The 22793-nt window shown below is 50.0% G+C and overlaps 1 protein-coding gene across 2 annotated transcripts in view; it reads right to left on the minus strand.

The window, feature by feature from the left end:
- Eve (homeobox protein even-skipped) overlaps positions 1 to 21273 on the minus strand; it is a 37165-nt gene extending 15892 nt beyond the window's left edge. The window contains exon 1 of one of the 2 annotated variants that reach the window (XM_077706179.1): positions 20873 to 21273. In XM_077706179.1, the coding sequence (XP_077562305.1) occupies positions 20873 to 21122 (250 nt within the window). In that variant the 5' untranslated portion in view covers positions 21123 to 21273. Of the gene's footprint in view, positions 1 to 5016; positions 5156 to 20872 lie in introns of those variants that run through there. The other variant, XM_077706180.1, reaches the window with a different exon arrangement.
- Between the last annotated feature and the right edge of the window lie 1520 nt (positions 21274 to 22793).

Consider the following 22793-nt stretch of genomic DNA (forward strand, 5'->3'; position numbering starts at 1 on the left):
ATTCTCCGGATTTGGTCCCGTCTGCTTTCTTTTTGTTCGCAAACTTGAAATATGAAGCTGCGGCGGAAATGTTTGTCCCATAAGGATGCCATCACCGCCGTGAGTGAGCATTTCGCTTCACATGAAAATTCCTAGTTTTGTGATGGCACTCGCCATTTGTACAAGTGCGGCACGCACACACACAGCTGGCTGGCGCCGCATCTTTTCAAAGTGCTACGAGTTGTGCCGCGCCTCCGCCAGATGGCGCCACGGGTCCCGCGACCGAGAGAAGACGCAGTGAAACATCCCCCTTGCGAGGGGCACGATCAAATGCAGAGCATTTCCGGGGGCGCACGACGTTAAGTAGTTTGCGTTACGTTAATGTTGTTGCACTTGTGGCAACTGCTGACGAGAGAGCGCTCGTCAGCAGTAATTTGAATGATTCAACGATATAAGGCGCGTTCATAGCGTCCCATTCTGTGTCGGCTTTGTGGCGCAGTGGGTAGAGCACCATGTACATTGCGTTCCGCCCGCAGGGTCGACGGATCGAAACCGGGCGCCGGATAGTATTTTTTTTTTTACATAGTAGGGACAACGACGGTGCGGACTACGGACGTCAACGCGGGTGACATCGTGAGTTACTGAAATGCTCTGCATTTAACATTATAGCCTGGATAGTTTTTCAAGAGCCAACGAGAGGAGACGACATTGAGGCCCGTTCTATTCGTCAGCCATTTCTCAGAGACCGTTGAATTTCCAAAGCCCGTCACACAGTTCTAGCATTTAGTTACCTTTTTGCCTGTGAGAAAGTGAATATACAAAATTGTTTGAGACTTGAGTTAGCTGCCCTGTAATGTAAAGAGCCGTGTACAACGGTGCCACGTCTTACAAGAGAGCTTACCCGCGCAGCAAACGAGCGCTTTCGTTATACCACGGTCTGTAATATTTGCCACAAGGGTTGCACCAAGGATAATTTTTTTTTTTTTTTTTTGCATGCGGCAGCCAAATTTGGCAAACGCTCAGGCCGCTTTGGGTATATAGTGCCTGATCCATTCGCGAGTCATGTTGCCATCCCAACCGCAAGCGATCCAACAGAAACCTGAACCTGCAGGTTTGAAGCGGTGCCGCGTTTGTTACGGTGAAACTGTTTCGTTGAAGGACAAAATTACATTTTATTCCCAGAACGCCCGGTAAATTGTTTACCTCACAGATTCAAATGATAGAACGAATCACGGGCGACGCGCGCAAGCTGCTGTTTTCGTGGTTAACGGCACCAAGTGCGCAGTTCTGAGTCAACGAGGTTACGGCGCACGTGGCCGGCAGCAGCTGCTCGTTATGCCGGAAAACATGCAGGGGAGAGGCGCAGGTACGGACGCGTGCACGCACCTGAGCCTGCCCATGTCATCACAAACGCGTTCGTGACGCACGCGTAATAACGGGGGATCATAAGAACCAGGACCACCTGTAATCGCTGCCGAGGTATTTATAAGCACACGCTACAGATTTCGGCACGCTGCAGCAGGCCTTAATGTGAAATCAACACCTCCAAGTTTATATCGTATATACGTGCTCCGCAACTCTTCTTTGCGGCGTTCTTTTAACTGACAGCCATTACAATTTCCTTGTCTCGAAATTAGACACGTTAGTTTAGTCTAGTTTGGATGCGTCAAAGGCCTGACACGAGCCGTGGGAGCACGATGACGTTCCCCGACCAACCTCGGTGACGTGGATGCGAGAGAGCGAAAACTCTTCCCCCCCCCCCCCCCAATTGCAATCTACACATCACCATCATCATCGTCGCCACCATCGTCAGCTGGATGATGTGAACTGCGGGAACAAAGCACCTACAGTATTCGGACAATTCTAGCCCCTCCTGTCGTCGCCAAAATTTCAGTCTAGCTCCTTCCTCGCATTTCTTCTCTACCTCTCGCCCGCGCCCTTCCAGTGGTCATCGTCCACCGCATGGAATTGTCGGTCCAACTCCGCATTTTTCTAATCTTGGCCTACTGAACCTGGTTGCTCTGCAATCTTGCAATCTGCAATATGATTGATTGATTGATTGTGGGGTTTAACGCGCCGACGCAACGCTGGCGATGAGGCGCGCCGTAGTGGAGGGCTCCGGATTAATTTTCACCACCTGGGGATCTTTGACGTGCGCCGAAATCTCGTCCACACGGGCGTTTTTGATTTTCGCCTCCATCAGAAAAGCGGCCGCCGCGGCCGAACCTGCGACCTCGTGCTCAGCAGCACAACGCCTTAGCCACTGAGCCACCGCGGCGGGTGCAATCTGCAATATCCCTGCAAGCGTTATACTCCCATCGTCCACATTTCCACGGCTCTTCAAGCTGACCAAATCTTTTTTTTTTTTTTTCACGCCGCTCAGTAACAACCTAAGTTTTGGCCCCATGAGTTAGCTCCTACGGGCTTGTTATACACCGTTATTTGCAGCGAAAGAATTCTTTTATTGGCCATTACGTAAGATTGTTTGCCGAATGCACCGCAGCTCATAAACGTCGGATTCATTCTTCGTGATACGGTATTTGCACGTGTCGCGCATAGCTAACCTTAGAGAATGTGGCGACGGCCTCTTCTCATACAAGTTTTCACTATTATGGTCGACAGGCAAGAAACCCCCTAAAAACTTCAAATAACTGACTTGCTGCACTCAGAACTCACAACCTTCGAGAGAATACTCGCTTTTAAGACTCGTTCAGAATAAAAATGAATCCTTATGGTATACGACTTTCGGGAGCTCCTCAAGCCCATGTACAAGCATGTCCAGAGAACGTTGGCGTTCACTACGAAAACAAATGACAAAATGCATGGTAAAAAAACAATTCCTAATTGAGCTCAACAATATATTTGCTTCTTTGGAATTGCTTCTGGCAACACGTTTAAAGCATGTTCCAGAGTTCTTCCCGAACCTCACGAATGATTACCCTTTCTCGACTGCGCATCACCTTTGCAGAAGTTCTCTACACAAAACTAACGTCCCTTCGTCCAACGCCAACGATGGTTGAAACGCTAAGCTTTCTCGCGGGAGATTCATTCGCCGTCGTTTGGGTTATAAGGGTTCACAGAGTTTTGGCGACGGCATGGTAGCCATGAGTTAAACCAAAAAAGCGTCGCTTTAAATCCAAACTGCGTCAACCCTATCGGATATGCGCAATAGTATAGACGTCGGCTTCATAAAGCGAGGTACCCAGGTTCGGTACCGACGACGGGAAGCGTCTTTTTTCTTGAGCCACTTGGTGTGCATTCGCTCATCACAATCATCGTTTTGTGAAACCCGTTTTGTAAAATTGGCTTCTTCGAAGTGGGTTTGGTGACAGGCACGGTCGCCATCAGTGAGGCATTGAAAGCTTCGCTCGAAAATACGACGCTGAAGATTTTAAAAATTCAGCCACCTTCGCAGTTGAGATGCGAAGACTGAGGAAACAGTGGTGCCGGTGGTCTTCACGAGCTTTAACTTGGCTTTTCTTGGGTCTGTTCATCTTATCGGTAGATCAAACACGTGATGCCGCCAAGCGCACGCCGCCTCTATGAACTATAGAGAACATCTGCACGTCCCAGCTTACGTCATCACTAGGCGCAGCCAGTCACGGACGCACGCCGCCCCATCCGAACGTCTGCGCCGCGACGCGCACTCCCCACACTTGCTCGTCGGCTCCTGGCCTCCTCGCCACATTCCCTCAGACTTCCTGGCCTAACATTTTCCTCCTCTCCCCTTGCTGCCGAGTTTTGAGCGACGCCAGACACGGATGAAACTCAAGCTTAGACAACTCAGCTGTTAAAAGCAAATCTTAAGGAGTTATAACACCAAAATTTTGTGTTCATTTTTATTGCTTTTATCGATGGCCTGGCGAACCCGAAACTGTAGTTTAAGTATTGAGCGTGCGATAATTACTTACATTGAACAGCCTGAAAATCGCCCGTTTTGGTCTACGGTGCTTCCAGCCCGGAGGGCGCGAATTGACAGAACCACGGTTTGACCTTACCATTTTGTGCGAACGTAAAACACTGCGAAGGCCGGTGGAGGCCTTGTTTCGACCACCCCGCCGCCGGAGCTGAACAGTGCCTGTTCAGAGGCACTGGTATGGCTGAAGTCAAATGCTTTAATTCTTCCTTCTTTACAGCTAGATATTGCCTATGGGTATATCGGCTACGTAAAAGCGACACCAAAAACACTAACATGGTTTGCCAGGATGCGCTGCGCATTAAAATAGGAGGAAAGCTAAAATACCGGCACCGACATTTTAGCTACAAGTCAAATAGTCCAATGAAACCAACTTATGGCAGACATAAACCACAGTGATCAGAGTTCGGCGTCACATAAATGGGCGCTGTCATTTCGATAAAATGAGGAAGCAAGTCTTCTTTTGTATAATCAACGCACAGGCAATAGGAAAAACGTTATGAACGTAGACATGGCTGCAGGACGATAAGACCACATAAGACGCCGCCCCAGTTGAAACCGAAAACAAAGAATCCAGCCTGTAAAATCATTCAAAATATGAGTCCCACCAAGCCCCCAATAACAAAACGTGCTGTCAGTCAGTTTACCCGCCGCGGTGGCTCAGTGGCTAAGGCATCGTGCTGCTGAGCGTGAGGACGCGGGTTCGATTCCCGGCCGCGGTGGTCGGGAACCGAACTCTTCGAAGAAGGCGGTCGGGAATGGAATTGGGAATCGTGGTCGCTTTTCTGACGGAGGCGAAAAGCAAAAACGCCTGTGTTTACTAGATTTCGGCGCACGTTAAAGATCCCCAGGTGGTCAAAATTAATCTGGAGCCCTCCACTATGGCGCGACTCATTGCCTGCGCTGCGTCGGCACTTAAACCCTACAATCAATCTGTCAGTCAATTCCCCGCTGATTCCATGTCAGCTTGAAAATACGCGAACTAAGTTGGCGCTCACTGTTTATTTTCTCAGGGAAATCGGGAGACTCCGAAGCACTCCAAAATGGGCGCTCAGTGAAGCGTATAGCACGTATACATACGCATGCATATAGGCAGAGACAAAGCACATGTGTGTACGCACCATTGTTAGCGCACATCCGACGAGCTGCGTTTGGAGCGAACCAGATGAAGCCCTTTCCGCAGTCCTTTCGACACATTGTCAGCAGCTTTTACAGGAACGCTCTGTACGAGCTTCCCATAGCATTGTGCGTCAGATGTGCGTGGAAAAAATGAGGTCGCGATAACGATCGTTCTAAATATATGAATGCGTGCAGAAGCCACCAGCAAGGGGAACGTGCGTACTGCCCGCCGCTCGACTGATTTGTCGTTGGCTGCAAAACGAGATATGAAACGGGGAAAGAACAAAAAGTAAAGCGGTGAGTATAAAATACGGCCTAACACTGCATATGCGACAGCGGCTTTTTTTATCTGCTGTCTATACGAGCAAAAAGAAAGAGACCTTCAGTTACATTCTTTGCGCCACATGCAGAGTGCGTATCCTTTTATTTACGCTCCAGGTCGTTTTAAAAAAACTTGTGCGAAACGATAATATCATTCCAAAGACTGAATTTATGGAAGGTGTCGCTCACGCAGTGCTGACAGCGGATGCATGGCGCCGCAGTGTTTGCGCTACGTCCTTCAACCGGTGGAATTGTACGCGGTACAATAGAGAAATAAATTCTGGGCTATCAGGAATAACAGAAAAGCAAGAAAGGGCACCGCCACAATTCATAGAACGTGAAAAAAAAAAAAAGGAAGAATGGTCCCGTATCTGCTCGGTCCGCTGCAAATTTCGCCGAAAGACCATAGCCTTTTGCCACGTAAATGCCTCTCTTCTCGTCTGCCGCCTGCCTCTCATGCCCACCTCCCCTCCTTTTCGATCCCCCCATGATAAAAACGGTGGAGGTTTGCTAAAGACAATTCAATTTTCCCATGTTCTACTGTTCGGACCACCTACCGCAACATGCGACCGCTCCTTCCGCTGTGGTGTGGGATGCAGCCCCGAGTGTGCCTAGATATTCCAGGAGTAAAGAAAAAAACGCGATCTTCCAATACCGGCCCTGCAACAGCTCACTTTGACGTACATGCACGAGACATACGGTGACCGAACCCATGTATACACTGATGGCTCGGTGACATCGTCGGGTTCTGCCGGCGCTGTTATTATACCACGAATGTCACAGTCCAGCAAATTCAAGATAGCCAATTCTACAACCTCCACGGCTACAGAACTTATGGCCATCCGCAGTGCTCTTCACACCATCGAGCAAAGTTCGTGCCGCAGATGGGCTATCTTCTGTGATTCGAAGCCTGCACTTCAGTCACTCCAGTCAGCCATGTGCCGGGTACCTCACGAACAGCTCCTGACAGAAATAAGAATGGTGTACGACCGTGCTGGCCAGGCGGGTCATGATGTCACCCTACAGTGGCTTCCTAGCCACTGCGGCATTGTCGGCAACGAAAGTGCGGACGCTGCCGCCCGGCTGGCGCATCAAACAGCGACGACTGTACTCATTCCATTGTATAGGACGGACGCAGGTGGGGCCACCCGCATACTTGCCCGGGAAACAGCAATCTCCCAATGGTCTACAGAAGAATTCACATGTGCACGAATTGGTGCTCTTGACCCGCGCCTGCAACGAACGTCCCCGTCTGACGCGACTATTCTTTGCCGTCTCTGGCTGGGGGTGGCTTTCGCAAATGCCTATTCATACTTAATAGGAATGGCAGCAAGTGAGAAGTGCGAAACGTGCGGCACGCTGGAGACGATACGCCACGTTTTATGCGAGTGCCCACGCTACTCGCCTGAAAGAAAGAAAAGCTATCGTCAGCACTGAGGAACCTGGACTCTCAGCGGCCATTTTCGGAGGAGAAGATTCTGTGCCACTGGTCTTCTCAGTCATACGCTCAGAAGGCGACTAAAGAACTCTTACGCTTTCTACGGACGACGAACTTAAACACCAGACTATAGACTGAAAGCCTCAATGTCAATCAGTGTCAGTGCTTCAGCGCTGGGCATACGTGTCTTCTACAATTTTTCTTCATTCTTTCCTTTCTCTTTTTTTGCCTACGTACCCTTTCCCACGTTCAGGATTGCAAACTAGGCTCTAGCCAGGTTAACTTTCCTGCTTTCCTTCTACACCGTTCCTTCCTTCCTTGTTAGTGTTGAACTTGGAACACTTCTACGGGCTCTAGGCTTGCGCACACCCTTTTTGTATTTCGGGCCAAAATATTTTTTCGAAGCGTATTTTTGTGTATTTTTATTTCATTTGTTTTACTTTCAATTAAAAAAAACACGGCGAGTACGAGTTGTACATTGATGCTTTGCCTCAAATATCCCTAATGTCTTTTTTTGCTCAACAACGTTGACAAGTATTAAGTATGTTTCCAGAGTTAGTTGTTCGGAAAGGTTTTGGGTGTATAAACTTCTCGTCCAAGAATTCTTTTTCACTTTTGGCCCGAAGGCTGTATCGAGGGACAGACAGACAGACAGACAGACAGACAGACAGACAGACAGACAGACAGACAGAAATTTCGGGTTGAAAAGAACAAACAAAGACACCGTCTTTAAACGTGCAAGTGCTGCCTGCAGTGATTCAGGGCATCTCCATGGAGGCTCCGTCAAACTAAACTCTTCCAGAATTTCCTCTCTTTGGGTAGACTCGTAATACGCATTTGCTCTGGTGTTTGCTGCTTCTGGGCACGTGTTAACCATTGAATAATAAGTAGGCCCCTGCCCCCAAAACTTTACCCGCGTCCCCTACAACAAATAGCACTGTACAAAGTGCCTGATTGAATTAGACTATCGATAATATCGATGGTGTACTATCGACAGTGTTGTATCCGTAATTCTTATGCCCATACATTTTCTTCATCCCGAACCCAAACGTGCTAAGTAAAGAAATGCGCGCCAATCCACCCTGTGAAGGTGGTTGGAAAGCGAACCTGTGAACGACACCCACAACGATTACCTATGTGACGTCACTTCAATTCACACACGTGGCTCTACAAAGAGGGAAACCGGAGTCAAGGGAAATGCACTTAACCACACCCTTTATCACTTCAAAGAGATATTCTTTGCTAAGGCTAAATGGATGCATGATTCATGAACGGTGGATGGTTGAGTTGTATTAGTGAAGCGCATGAGCGGAAACTTTTTTTATGGAATTAAAGGAAGCTCAATCCCGTTGTTAGACGATCTCACTTCTCCTCCGTGTCTGCCACCGCTGACGGCAGCGACGAGATTGGCGACAGGTACGGAAGAAAAGTGAAATGTCATGCGTTGGTGTGAGCTGCCTTTAATTTAACTCATAGCGCATACGCAAGGCGCGCACACCGCCGCTACACGTACCGTAGGCGGAGCGCACAGTGGCGCGAGAGGTCACGTGACGCTATCCCGTGGCATTCAGCGAGAACGCAGGAGGTAAACACGCAGATGTGCTCAATGAGTGCACCATCTGTCTCCCCCGTCTCCGTGTAAGCTCGTAGCTCAATCAGTAGGACAACGGGCTCTCGCTCCGTTTCTCTATTCGTTCCAGGTTCGATTCCTGGCGGTGCTAGTACCTTTTATTTGTTTGCGGGAGTTTTGTGTTGACACCAACGGTCGCGACAGAAGAGGTAAAATGTTCGCTTTAAAAGTACGGCGTGTAAAACATAACGCGTAAGTTTTCGAGTCCATGCATGCAACTTCACGATAAAGTGGTAGGGACACTCTTATCATGGGCACAAAGTAAAAACAAACAATAGATGAAATGGATCGGAAAATGCGCATTGTACGCTGCAAACAGTCGGAGCCAATTGCCTGAGAACAGAGCAGCATGAGCGAGCGAAACAATTCTCTAACTGCATGCAAAGCATTGACATTGACATCAAGGTCGTCACCAAAGGCCTAGAACTGCCTCGCCGAGAAGGCCGTAAAGGCATCTACATATATAGGAAACATTCTTTATTTGCTTCAAATATGCCATTTCAGATATGCGACATAGAATGAGCGTAATAAAGACACCATTAGGGTAAAAAATGCTGAAAAGACAACGCCCTGTCGTATACTCCGCTGCAAGTAGCATTTCCCCGGCATCGGCGTATTTTGCTACTCGTCCCCTCCAAGGACCAAGACGTGCGCTTTTGTTGGTCCTTGAACTTCACGCCACAAAATTTTTATAAGTGCGCCTGACATACACTTCATTCGGAAACCCAGGTCAAACAAATGGAAATCGCGCTGGAAATAAAAAGGAATTGAGAAGCGGGTAAGGGAAAGCATGGGCTATATATAAATTCATCCGTGCCGTTTGCAGTGGCCCTCCGGGCAGGCAAGAGAAGCCGACCTAAATGAAAACACGGACGGAAAATACTCTGCCCCGAGATCAGGCACGCACGCAGGATTTTTTCTCGGGGGGGGGGGGGGGGGGGGGGGGGAGGGGTGGGGGGGTGCTAGTACAAACACGATGAACGCCCAGCGTTTACCATAAAGGCGCAGAAACCTGCATAGGGAAATGAAATTAAGTGTATCTGCCCTTGTGATGGAGGCGAAAAGCGAAAACACTCGTATGTTCGAGATTTCTACGCACGTTAAAGATCCCTCGCGAAATTTGCAAAATTAAAAAAAGAACGGCAGTAATTAAAATATTTACAGGAATAAATACGCGCACTGCACAGTAACTATGCATTCCCTCTGCTAATGTTAAGGCATATTTCCGGAGCATCCCACACGTTATACGCAATCGAAGCCGGCAAAAACGGAAGTGCATGTAGGCACTCGAGAGTTCAGATCTCCGTGGCAAACCTCTTGCGCTTCCATATTTTTCTCCAAACAAAACCTGTGGCTACTAGTTATGAAGGAAGGAAACAAAATGCTAGGTAAATCGGAGATGTCATACGCCTAATTCCGTGTGTTATTACTCTAAACACCCTCAGAGTTCGACGTTTAACGGTCTGCCATTCAAAGTACCGATGATTCAGCCCTCGGAAATTGCAGTATCGTGATGCACTGGACTGCACTAAATGTAGATAAAAAAACGGTGGCAAGCGTCAGCGCGTCAGCGCTTACCTATGGCAGTTTTGTGAATAACCTTGTTATATCCAGGGATGCGCCTTGTCGCTTCCTCGGCGTCGCAGCATGGCTTGTCCTGCAAGGCGGGAATGAGCTTCTCCTGTGTCCTCTCGTTCGGCCCGTTGGTGATGTAAACTCGTTGCTCTCTGCCGACACCTTGACGATACTCCGACATCGCGAGACTAAGCTATCATATGTACCCGGGATTTTATAACATCTCAAATACAAAGACACAGTTGGCAGTCCAATTTTCAAGCCGAAATTTCTCTCGGCCAGAAGTCTGGTTGGTGTCCGTCGAGATGTCCGGCCCGGGTTCATTTTCACCGATCACCCGCTGCACACCCGTCTCTCTCATGTTGACCATTAGCCACCTTGACTCCGTGCCCTTCCCCGCTGAAGCCCGGTGTTCTCGAGGTCTGTTCATAGGAATGAAGCTCGGGGTCCGTAAACCCGCCAGCAAAGTTTGGTTTGTTGTTGAAGTGGGTGGTGTCATCGTGGAGGATGGTGAAGGACCCGATGATGAGACGAGGCAAGTAGATGATGAAGAAAAAGTCTATTTACACTTATTTACAGGAGACGACGAAGCATGAACATAAGATAACACAAGACAATAAACTGGATTACAATTAAAAGGTGCCGCAGTGCACAAAAAGGGTATCGCGGCATGATCCCTGATGGGGGCCCGGGGGCCAAAAAGGGTGCTGAACCACCGCGCGGTTGGCGAGAAATTCGTGGGGCTCTGGCGCCCAGAAACTGCCACGAGAACAAGTCTTGATGCGACCGCTGTTGGCCGCAACTCCGGACAAACTCAGCAAAATTGCGTATGCAGTCGCAAGCGAAGCAGCCTCCACACAGCAACACACGTACCAATTAGGATTTTGATTCCCGCTCCCCTCTGCCCGCCGCCCCAGAAAGTCGGGAGGAAACGGGTCTTCCCAAACGCCGCGTAGAAGGTCGCCGGCAAGGCCGTGCCAAAGGGCTGCCACTCCACCGACGGCTTGGGGGACAAGGCAAAGCGACGAGAAGGGAGGAGGGTCATCGCCCCGACGGGGTCCACCGGCGCTGGCATCACTACACCGCCGTTGTGCATAGCAGCCATTAACCACAATGGCTGTCAATCAACAGTGCCGCTGTCACAGTTGTCCAAAGGAATGCCGCCGGTGTCTCTTGCCGCCGTACAGCTGCGATGCGCGCCTTCACTTTGTCACCCTGCCGTCGCCGGGCTTGGTAACGTTCTTGCGCTTCCTTTTTGAGCGATCCTTCTTGCCCAGACGGACGAGCCGACTGTGTAACAGGGCTTTTGTACTCCCACGGTAGCTTTCCCTAAGCCAGCGTAATGTTAGAGGCACCGGGCGATGGGGTCAAGCATCCCCTCGCGCCACTCCGCTCGTCGACATCCGGTTCCAAGCCCTTGTGTCGCCTTGGATTGTTCGGCGGACACTGCACACGTGCGCGAGCCGGACATTGGAAGGCATTGCGTAGAGAAACCCTACAGCGGGTTTCTCTGCGGCAAGCAGACTTCTTACCCTTCTTACCGACAAACGCAACAGCAGCGTTTCCACGAGAACTAGTGAAAACGCGCTGTGAGTTCGTCTCAGGCAAGGAAACGGTTGAGCCACAAACACCAGGCATGGGCGACAGTATACGCCGACACCGCGGCGCGCTATAGGATGGAGGGATTCGTTAAAGACAAAAATGTTCTGCCCCACCAAAACATATGCGACCCGAGCCGCTGAAACCGCCACCCTGGCGAAACAAGCGATAAGTACTGCCGTCGAGAGAACGGAAGCACCGATTGCAGACGGACAGAGTAAAGGGGGTGCAGCGAATTGCAAGTGGCAGGCCGGCAGCAGAGCACGAAGCCAGTGTACAGCGGTACTGGCTTCCGCGTAAACGGAGCAAACAAACCTCGCCTGTTTTTGTTTTTTTTATTCCCATGTTGACCACCAAATGAGGCGTCTTTTTTTTTTTTTTTTTCGAAATGAACCTAATCCACAAACCAAAACTAAGTCAGATAAAACTGCACTGCCAAGAAAATCCCGGCAACTTTCCCCTAAAAAATGCGGCAAATAAATAGTTGAGACAATTCCCTGCAAACGTGTACGCAGATCTTACTTCGTGTGGAAAATGAGCCAGACCCTGCTGTGGCACGGATCAAAATGAGCAAATTCATTTGCCCAATGGGATTTCGCGTTTGGTGTGACTGTTTGGTGGGATTTGCATCAATTTGTTTTTGCTTTTGTCAGCTGGCTTATCATGAGTTCACAGAGCAATTAGGAGATCGGCAAATGATCTGCCGCCACACGCGTCTACGATAACGTGAACGGAAGTGAACGAAATGAAACTGAGAGGTGTGATACTATCATTTTATCTCGTCTCCCTCGTCCTTACGGAGTAAATCTGGTTATTATTATTGTTATTACTCCCATATTTCCCATTTACGTACCTAACAAATTAGCTGCGTCGTACAAGCCATGGCAAGCCATGGAAGATGATATGAGCAGGCTTCTTATGAAGCGTTTTGGAAATTTATGGCAATTCAATGAAGAGCTTCATGAGTGTTTTCAGGCGTGCCCAAAAAAGTACCCTACAGAGCCATTCGAAAGGATGCTGCAAATGCTGCCAAGAGGACTCACCGGCTCTTCATGTATAGTTTTACTGTTCTTTAAGCTCTGTTGCATGTTTATTGCCTTTTTTGCTTAAAAATCTATGTACCGTTCTTGAAAGTCGATTTCAATAAAGTTTTCATAAGAATGCCGCACCAACTTGTCTGTTTCAACTGAGTACGAGCCAAATGTGAACTTATCCTAATATTGCTCAAATTCTCTGCGTAATTCTTAATTACTTGTCGCTATAGATTTCCCCTAGCTGACATGTGAAACATGTCATCTAATAGTTTTGAAAGCACTGTATTTAGGTCCGGTTCCAAACTTTCGTTTTTTTCCCCCTCAGTTCCCCTTAGGTGGATTTGGCTCATTTCGAAAAAAAAAAACACCTCAAATAGCTATCAAGCCCAGGATTTGTATGGCGCCGCTTAAGAATGTGTGCGAGGGGAGAAGAGAGGTGGCGCGGGGAAGGGGGGTATGGCAAAAAAAAAAAAAAGACCAGGTTTCAGGTCGGTGCCCCTGAACATGACAAACGTGTGCTCATATATTTACGGTTCCGACACGTGCGCAGGCGCTGCAGCAGCCAATGTGCGGGTACGCGCAGCTACTCGTCCTGTTTACTCCCACTGAGCGCATTATTCATACATCTGCCTCCATTCCGAACGACGGGTTCACCCTTGCGACACCGCCGAGGGCGGAAGACGGCACGTGCCTCAATTAAAGATGTATACGACCCCTTGATGCGCACTAACAGGTGTGTATCTTTCATGGACATGGCCATCTTTTTACCGTCGAATATGTTTTCAGTGTGAGAGCGAGTCATAATTTCGAAGCGTCGCCTTCTCCAGACAAACACCTTCCCCATTCCCACAAAGCTCAACCTTTCCCATATTTCAGTACACTAGGAATGCCTTGCATGCGGTGCCCTCGCCAGCCTTCCTCCCATCCTTCGGGGAGAGACCCCTTTCCCCACATTTTATGGGACGAGCAGTGGGAGAAGGTGCTGGGGAGCTCAGACCTACAGGTTCAAACCACCCTGCATGGCCAACAGATCTACTAAAGTCGCCACCCGGTACAAGCTGGATTCGACTACAGCCCCCTAGACAGCATGTTCAATAAAGTCTCTCTCGTTCCCTCTCGGAAGCTTCCGAGGCCCCTTGAGCGAAAGAATGCGAAGCGAACGAAAGAGGAAGAGCTCGCGACGTCCAGACGTGACGAACACGCGCAGAGTGGCTCGCCTGGCGACAACGGGTACGCCCCTCGACTTCCCGTTTTTTCTTTTTTTTTCTTCGACCTCGCCGGAAACGCACTACACCGGCCAGACCAATGATCAGTTGGACGCCCTCTTTATCCTCGCCGAGCTCCACGCTGTACTGGCCCACTTTAAACGCAATACGCAAGGCAAGGATCAAATCACAACCGTATTCTCTGAAACCTGCACGAAGACCCGCTGCAGGCGCTTCTCGGCCTGTACAACCACCACTGGGATGAAGACACCTTACTTGAACCATGAAAACATTCGGACAACACTCTAGTCCCGAAACAAAACAAGTCCCTCTCCCCCAAGACCCTTCGGCCCATTTCCATATGACGTCCTGCTTCGGGAAACTTTTTGAACACCTAGTCCACCGACGTCCATCTATGTACTTGGAAGATCACAAAGGGGCTAGATCACCGGAGCAGAGGCACTCCTAGGGCCAGCTTAACACTCGACATCAAGGGAGCGTTTGATCATGTTACACATCAAGCCATCCTGGAAAACTCCAACACGATCCATTGCGGCATCAAGACATTCCAATTCGTAAAAGCTTTTCTCGGAAACCGGACCGCAATACTGCGACATGGGCCCCTTCGATCCTCCAACCTTCCACACACCGGCCAAGGGCACCCCCCAAGGCTCCGTTATTTCGCCATTGTTGTTTAACATTGCCCTCATTCACCTTCCAACTCCCCTACAAGCTATCCTCGGCACCCAACACACCGTTTACGGCGACGATCTGACCAGAGCTACAGTGGCGCGCAACAAGATGATCTCCAACAAGCGATCACACAACTGTCAACTATCTCTCCCCCAGAGGTTTGACATGCGAACTTAACAAATGGGCCATCCTAGCCCTTCGCCCCCGCACACGAGGTCGGCCTGCAGGGGCTACTCCCGATCCGCAAGTTACCGTCCAGGGCTCTCCCGTTCCCAAAGTCCCCACCGTCCGTATATTGGGTGTGCCTATCCACTACCATGGTTCCGGCGCCATACTCCTGCCTGCACAAAACGGTCACACAGCTCACTCACCTAATACGACGTGATACGTATATACTCACGGCCTCAAAGGACAAGACACCTTCCGCCTGGTCAAAGCACTGCTGGTCAGCCGCATAACCTATGGAACCCCTTTTATCAACCTGAAACCGCAGGAAGCCAACAAGCTCGATGCTCAAATCAGGAAAACTTACAAAGCTGCCCTTGGACTCCCAACTTACACTGTTATCTCATCCTGTTCCACACTGCACGGCGGCATCTAACTTTTCTGCAAGTGCGCTAGTTAGCAAGTGCAGTGCGAGTGCAACTATCAAGTGCAAGTGCACTAGCGATAAGATAAAACGGCGAGGGTCGGACTGAACAGCAGAACCATTTTATTCTGTGGTTTTGACAATAGGCGGGAAGATTGCAACGAATGCTGGTGACGACGCATGCATCCCGGCGCAGCGTGCTGTGCGGTGAAGCTGCATTTAGGGGCAAAGTTTGCGCATTGCCCGCACCCCGAGTTCGCTCCCAAGTACCGTGAAGCCACGCCGCCACCTTGGAGATCAGGAAATTGTGACGAGTTACTCCGAGCTCTAGTCCTTTAGCGTCTTTGATCGGCAATAAAAAAATATAATATTTCCGTACGTAAAACAAACAAAATATTTTTCTTTGTGGAACTTTGCTCTCTGTTCATTTACTTGAAATATGAAATCAACATATTTAATTTTTATACTCTCAAAACCAGTTGGTCAGCCGCAAAAAAAAAAAAAAACGCTAACAGCCACCACATTAGTCAAAACTGGTGTATCTTCTAATTTCATATCATTTTACTGCCTCAGAGTGCTCCTAAATCTGATTGTTGTATTATTGTACGAAAACGAAACGGGGCGACGACAGCGCCACTACAGCACGGCGAGCAACTGCGAAATCTTTCAAATGGCATCAAAATTGTAGTGTAGCGCGGCGGATTCTGAACGACATTCGAGGCATCTCATTTGAGTCAAATGACATTTGGTTTAAATGACATTCGGACCAGTGTAGCCGGGATATTATACGTGTCGCGCATACACGGAGTGTTGTCTGTTTGCCAGGAGGCTGACACTCAAATGACGGACCCCGACAATGTGGTCTTGTGTTGAACTTGACGGGAACCGCAGACGATGCTTTCGACTTGCTGGTTTGCAAGGACTGCACCCCCGTGGACGCTATCATCCCGGTGGGGGGGGTCGGACGTCGCACAATTCCGCAGTTAACCCGGTTCCCAAACACGGCTTTGCCCGTCGTCACGTGGATACATGCTCACCATCAGCACATCGATTCTACACGTCTGACAAGATCGAAGCTACGCCACGACTGTAAATATGGCTTCACCTAACCTCCTGCTCCAAACAAGAGCCATACACTTACTCCGGACTGCCGTGCGTACAGATTACGCGAAGCTCGGGTTTCGATCTGTGCTGCCAGTCGATCATGTGTCAATGCAGCAACAGGTCCCCGGTATTCTGGGGAGAAATGGACACTAGCCATCGATTTTCCAGTAAAGGAACAGTAAAACACACTTGATTGTTTGGAGTGCAGTTGGATGGAGAAGAAATTCCTTTCCCTACCGTACTCGACGGTAATGGATGCGGAGGGGAGACCATGCAGAACGCGACGACGGCGAGATAAGATTGCCAAGAGGACTATTTACAAGTAGTGTTCTACAAGAGGTTGTTGACAACTTGCGGGGTCGGAGTCTCCGACTGTCAAAGCAGTTACCCCATACATTTACACCCTAGGGTCTAGACCCAAACCTGCAAATAACAGAGCTATGTACCAATGAAATACAACAGGCAAGGAAAAAAAGAAAATGTTGGGAATAATTTTGGGGTTACCAGGTTAAAAAATGATGAACACAAATAAGCATGAATATTTCATAGACCACAGTGACATCCTTACATCTATTATCGGGTCATGCCACTCGCGTTTTATGCGCTGCTTTTTGCGAAATAATTTGCATTTCAAGCAGGACACATGTAGCGGACGTTTGGGTTGAGGGCAATGACAAGTCCTCTCCCCCCTTTTGACTTCCGTTCCTCTCAACATCGCGTGCGGCGCTCCAGCTTCCTGCGCGAACATTTTTGTCTATGCGCCGAAGATAAAGGTAAATAATTAAATTTCAGTTTTACGATTCAATTTATTCTTCATTTAATAATGACGATAGTCACAGCGCATCTTGGTGGCTTTACAGAAAATTGTAAAGTATAAGCTACATCGTGGTTGCCTTTGCGCTCCATATACGTGCACGACAATGCGCATGCCAAGGCCGGGAGGGGAACGCTCGGAGGTAGATGCGCTTGCAAATGTGGCAGAATACAGCCATTACTATTACGTTACGAACAAACCGCCAATTCAGGCGAGCCAATGAGTCGTACGATAAATGTCACAGCGTTTTACGGCAAATAAGGCTGGTGAGATGTTTTACAAAGTTTCGGGCAGGTCGATCAGCCATTCTTCGATTTCACTTGAGAACAATTACCAAAATAGCCTGGAAAGTTACGTCGAATACCTCATCATACCAAAGCTTATTCTAGGTTCAATAAAATCCTTGCTTTGGCTCTATTTTTTTCGTGTTTTGTTCTTTTGTACGTTTTCCTTCGTTCATGTTGTTTCACTTTTTTTGGAAAGGGGGGTGGGGGGGGTGGGGGGAGAACCCCCTTTCGAATGAAATCCTGCGTACGCCACTGTATAGTGGGGCTTTTTTGTAGCCCCCATACCGGCTAGTAGGCTACTCTGACTGTATACGCTTGAATGGCGGGCTAATTCACTTGAGGCAGCACTGACGACTGCAGAGTCGGCTAATATAGGTTCAGCGGTGAGCCTAATATATATAACTAACAAAGGCGATTGCCTAGGGCGCCTAGGGAGAGTAACGGAGAGAGGAAAAAAATGACGATGGAACTTTCACGTTTACTCCTTAGGCCACACACGCGTAAAGATGTCTTCGGCAACTTAATCAAGCTCGCCGACAGTGGGACATGGGAACGCTTAATAAAACGGCTGACCAACTCAATCACTTTTAAGAAGTGGCTGAGTTGGGTCAAAAAGTTCAATCAATCGTTCAATGACTTAGAGCGTAAGCAATGGGAGGGTCGACCATGAGAAGTCTGTGCGCGTGCCAGCTGAGCCCAGCAGAGTGTTGATTGCCCACAGATTGGTAAATACCCATTAGAATGGCACATACCCGCGTCCGTGTATAGGACAACGCTTTCAGAGAAGGGATGCATGCTGCTTTTGCACAATTTTCTGTGGTTGGCCTCGGGCCAAAGGGTCCGTCATTTTTCAGTGTTGAGAACATTAATGGCTCACGAAAAAAAGAAAAGAAAATGGATTGCGCGTGCGACTGCACCAAAACTGAGTGACGAGGTGAAATGCCGCGATTAATTTTCCTCATTCGAGCCAGGTGCGACAATAAAGGCGACGGTGTATACGGTGAAAATTCCGCACCGCAATCCCGTCTTCTCACTAGCGCCAAGCGGGATGAAATGTTATTGATTTCTATGTCGAAGGACGACATCGCCTCCTTATACTCCCAGCATTGCGTAACCATTTCGCCCAGAGCGTGGGCCGCGCTCCTGTGTGCCCCGATGCTTTCTTTGCAAGACAAAATTGGAAGCCCAAAATTAATTCTGACCGGTCTTCCGCGATCGGGACGCGGGTGCTCGTAATTAAAGCAGCGGAGATCGCGATCCTGCCTGCAACTGCTGAAAGGGCGTTGTCATACAGCGGAAGCGGCTGTTCGAAACGCATGATGGGAACGTGCCGTAGAATGGAGTCGGGCCTAACTAGTGCTATAGTGCGCGCGACTATCATCATGACGGCTCGTTTTCTCGATCTGCTCTAAGCGTGACGAAGCTGGTTGACTTCAATAAGATGGACGTGCTGAGACACATTCGCGCATTAGCTGTAAATGTGCCTGCCCCCCCCCCTCATCCTCTCCCAGAGTACTTCCTACTGTTCTTTCACGCGCCCCCCTACGGAATTCCACAAAGTGATAACTGTTTGCAAACTGGGAATCCCACCTTCAAGAACTTCAATCTCATCGTAACAAGAGAGAGTTTTAGAAGTCTCTATGCTCCGTCTGTTCCGTGTTGACCGGAACCCGCCTGGGCAGTTGCGCATTCATTTCGGTAGGGGGGATTAGTTCCGCGGCCGGCCCTCGCCATGCCCGCGCATTCGTTAAGGGGGGGTGCGCTCTCCTCAACACGGTAACCACGGAACAGACGGAGCATGCGGAGTGCTAAAACTCTCTAATGTAAGGAACTCACGGATATATGCGTGACTCAAAAAGGTGCTGCACCGGCCGGACTCGCAACGAAAATTCGTGATCAAGCGAATGAAATACACGAGACTTGCAAACCTCGACGGGACATTGCACTGTTCCCTCCACGTTAGCCACGCCGTCAACGCACAGTGCGTTGTGAGCCGACATTTTGGGATGTGTGCCATATATGCGCAGTGCCGTGCAAGGTATACACCGTTGGCAGTGGACTCCAAACGGGGCAACGCAGCCCTCCCCCCCCCTTTTTTTTTTTTCAAAAGTCAGGCTACGCCCTCCCCTTTTTTTCTTTTCAATTTCGCTCTGACTGAAAGTAAAACTGAGGTCATTTTGTTTAAGAACGAAGCTCTCTGGGTCTCAACCAAACCGCACTGCACAAAATCCAACTTTACACAATGGAAGGGCGCATGATGGGGATGAAACAAGAAAATAAAACGCTTCCCGTGGTTGGATTCGAACCTGGGCCCCTCGTGTTACGGCGCCGACGTCATTCCGATTGCGACATTCCGACACGGCCCAGGCAGTGTGCACTTTAAATGGAATTTTAACGCTTCACTTTGCACGACAACGATGGGTAAGGGGCGCGCTCAACTTCCTCACGAGGGATTCGTTTGGTGTCGTCTGAGTTTGGACTTTGGCTCTCAGGTGGTTTGCACTTTGATCGCTGACGTTTTGAATTTGATTGCTGCGGATTTGACTTGGGCACTCCGCCATTTGATTTTCGCGCGCAAGAAAGCCCCTCGTTAGACGGACATATACGTTAGATTGTCGTTGTTAGACGGAGGGGATTTGATTTTCATTTGATGGTCAGTAACGGCAAGTGATTATTATATAAAAATTTCGTGCCATTCATCTCTCTGAAGGTGGATGACCAGCAGAGCTGTTCGTGGGTCACTGGTTGGCCACAAGCACCCTCTCAAATCGGGCCGCCGCGCTGCGAAACCGTTAAGTGAGATTGTAGCCACGGCGACGACTTGCGTTTTCCACCTCGTGCTTTTCAGGGTCCCGACGGGTATCGCGCTTGCGCGCTTGACGTTCACGGCCCGATCGTCGTCGGTGGTCTTCTTCCACCGCATGCGCGCGGAATTAGCCCGTTTCTTTTTCTTTGCGAGTAGGCTTCACTGTGCAACACCTAATGCAGGAAAGCCAGCTTACAAAAACTAAGCATACACTGATGCATTTAAGGTAGGCTTCACATTTAAGCACAAATGCATTGCTGGAAGGACGTACTTTAGGGGCAACATACGCAATTCTACATAAATATACGAAGCGCAGGGGCAAACAGGTACCCGCAAGGAAAATTGCGCATACGGCGCGAGATGAGTACACGAGCGGTCAGCCACGGCAGGTGCACAGAACACTGACCCGGAAGCTAAAAAAAAAAGAGCGGCTTTTCTCGCCTACGGGCGAATAAAAACAGAGGATAGTCTGCAACAGCTCCGCTGTACAAAAGCTTTCTTGCGCTTGCAGAATTTTTCGGCCTGACCTCATTGAGCCTCGTAGTAGTTTGTACGGGCTTGCACCCGAAGAAACACAATCCTCTCCACTCGTTCATTTCAGCCCTTTGCGATATACCGGAAGTTTCGGACTGTGCCAACAAAGCAAAATTTTAGTTCAGGTTTTGCCAGTACGCACCTATAGCTGAATGCGCTAACACATGCCAAAGGCCATTACGGCTAGATGAGCGCAAGCCTTCCCGCAAAAAGGATTTGACTGGCTCACCCTTTTTGGACTTCTCCTTGGGGTCCGTGTTGAGCAGAATGCACTTTTCTGTGGCCGCCTTGTAAGCGGCGGCCGCCGGGTCCGACGCGCTCCTGATGCCGCCGCCAGCCTTGCCGTAGCCCGGTTCACTTTTCTGATAGCCGTCACTGTAACCGTCCGTGTGCAGCGCCGAGTCGTGCAGGAGCGCCTTGCCGAAGCCCTTCATCGCCTCCTCGTGATGGTGCTCCAACATGAGCCTGTATGACTGCATAGCGACCCCAGCGCGGAAGAGGAAACACCGCAGGGGGTCCAGCACAGGCCCCCCACACCGCGAGCTATCAGGCGACACACCAAACTGCCCGCTACCGGTGAGAGAGGCGCGAATGCTCGGACTCGCCTCGACACCCACGGGCCGACTAGCCTCATCAAAAAACAAGTCTCCCGGCTGCTCACGCGCGCTCACCGAAGCAGCCACGAGGCGGTACAGCCCCCGCCTCCTTTCGCCGCGGCGTGCCTTGCGGGGAAGCCGAGGCAAACAGACGGCGCCCCGCCATTGGTCCGCCCTCTCCCGCTGCGTCATGACTAGATCGACCAATCACGGAGCGCCGTCGCGTTAGCTTATGGAGCCCATCATTTTGGGCATAAGGAGGGAGGCTGAGGAGAAGCGGCAGGCCGGGCGGCGGCGGTGATGGCGGAGGAGAGAGGCGAGATAACAAGGCCATCCCACCGCCGCCGCCGGAGGAAACAAAGGGGCGGAAAGGCGCCCGCGGGTGCCTCCTTTGAGGAAGGAAGAAATGGCCGCCGCCATTTGGCGTGCTAACTAATTGCCTTACAATCGGCCAAGCGGAGGGCCGCGTTTGGTGAGAATCATGCGGCAGCAGCCCGACACCGAGAGAAGGCTGGAGAGAGGGGAAGATGCGCTGGGCCGGGCGGCGCTAATGCCCGCGTTTTATGGCGCCTCGAAGGTATGGCCTCGGGTGCGGTACTATGCCCTCTTCTTTTTCTCGTTTCGTGTGCACCCAGTTCTACCACCGCCGCGTCTTTTGTGCGGTGAGGACGACAGGTTCCTGGCCGCTCTGCGGCAAACGTTATGGTGTGAGCACGCTATAGTTGGCGCCCCTTGGGTTGTTCCGCGGGCTCTTTTCGCGCCCCCTGGCTCAACCGCTGCCAAGAAGAGGCGGCGGGCGCTTTCATGTCGCGCCAACAATGCCGACACCGGCAGCCCGCAAAGTGGCCGCAAGCCCCTCGGAGCGGCACCCTTAACTCGGAGTGCGCGCTCATTCGTTCCGAAATGGCCCGAACCATTTGTGTACTTAGGACGCGAAGCGGTTTGTCATTAAAAAGAGATGAATTTCAATCGCAGTCGTTAAACTCTGCGCCCATAATCCATACTTCTCGCCTGCTGAATTATTTATGGGTCGGAGGCCCCGCTCGTGCTCGGCCGTGCTTCCTGCGTTCGCATTTACAGGTGCGTGCACTGCTCAGACGCGCCCGTTCGAGTGGGAATACGTTTCAACGGCATCCGCTGACTTCGATAAACTGCACAGCCGGTGAAGGAGCTGTTTCACGGTCGTATATGATATCCGAAAAAAGAAGTACTGATCGGTGGATAAGCGTTACACTGTGGCCGTTGCGAAACAGTGGCGGCCGATGTGAAAATAAGCACGACCCACTTCATGACGCATCCCACGTTAAACGTTAAACAAGCATAGTAACGGGTCCACGTCATGGCACCCGTCACTACTTCCTGCGGAGCCGGCGAACGTGGCTGATTAATGTTCCAAAAATACATTTGTATTTTGAGCGAACCCTTCTGCGATTGGCAGTTTATCTGCACTGTAGCAAAGCACAACCAACAACATTTTTAGTTGGTTTTTAGTTTGATTATGAGGTCTAACGCGCCGACGCTACACAGACAACGAGGCGCGCCGTAGTGGAGGGT

The sequence above is a fragment of the Haemaphysalis longicornis genome, unplaced genomic scaffold (assembly GCF_048455015.1).
Source record: "Haemaphysalis longicornis isolate Haplotype H1 unplaced genomic scaffold, Haemaphysalis longicornis Haplotype H1 scaffold_4, whole genome shotgun sequence".
In the NCBI taxonomy this organism is placed as follows: Eukaryota; Metazoa; Arthropoda; class Arachnida; order Ixodida; family Ixodidae; genus Haemaphysalis; species Haemaphysalis longicornis.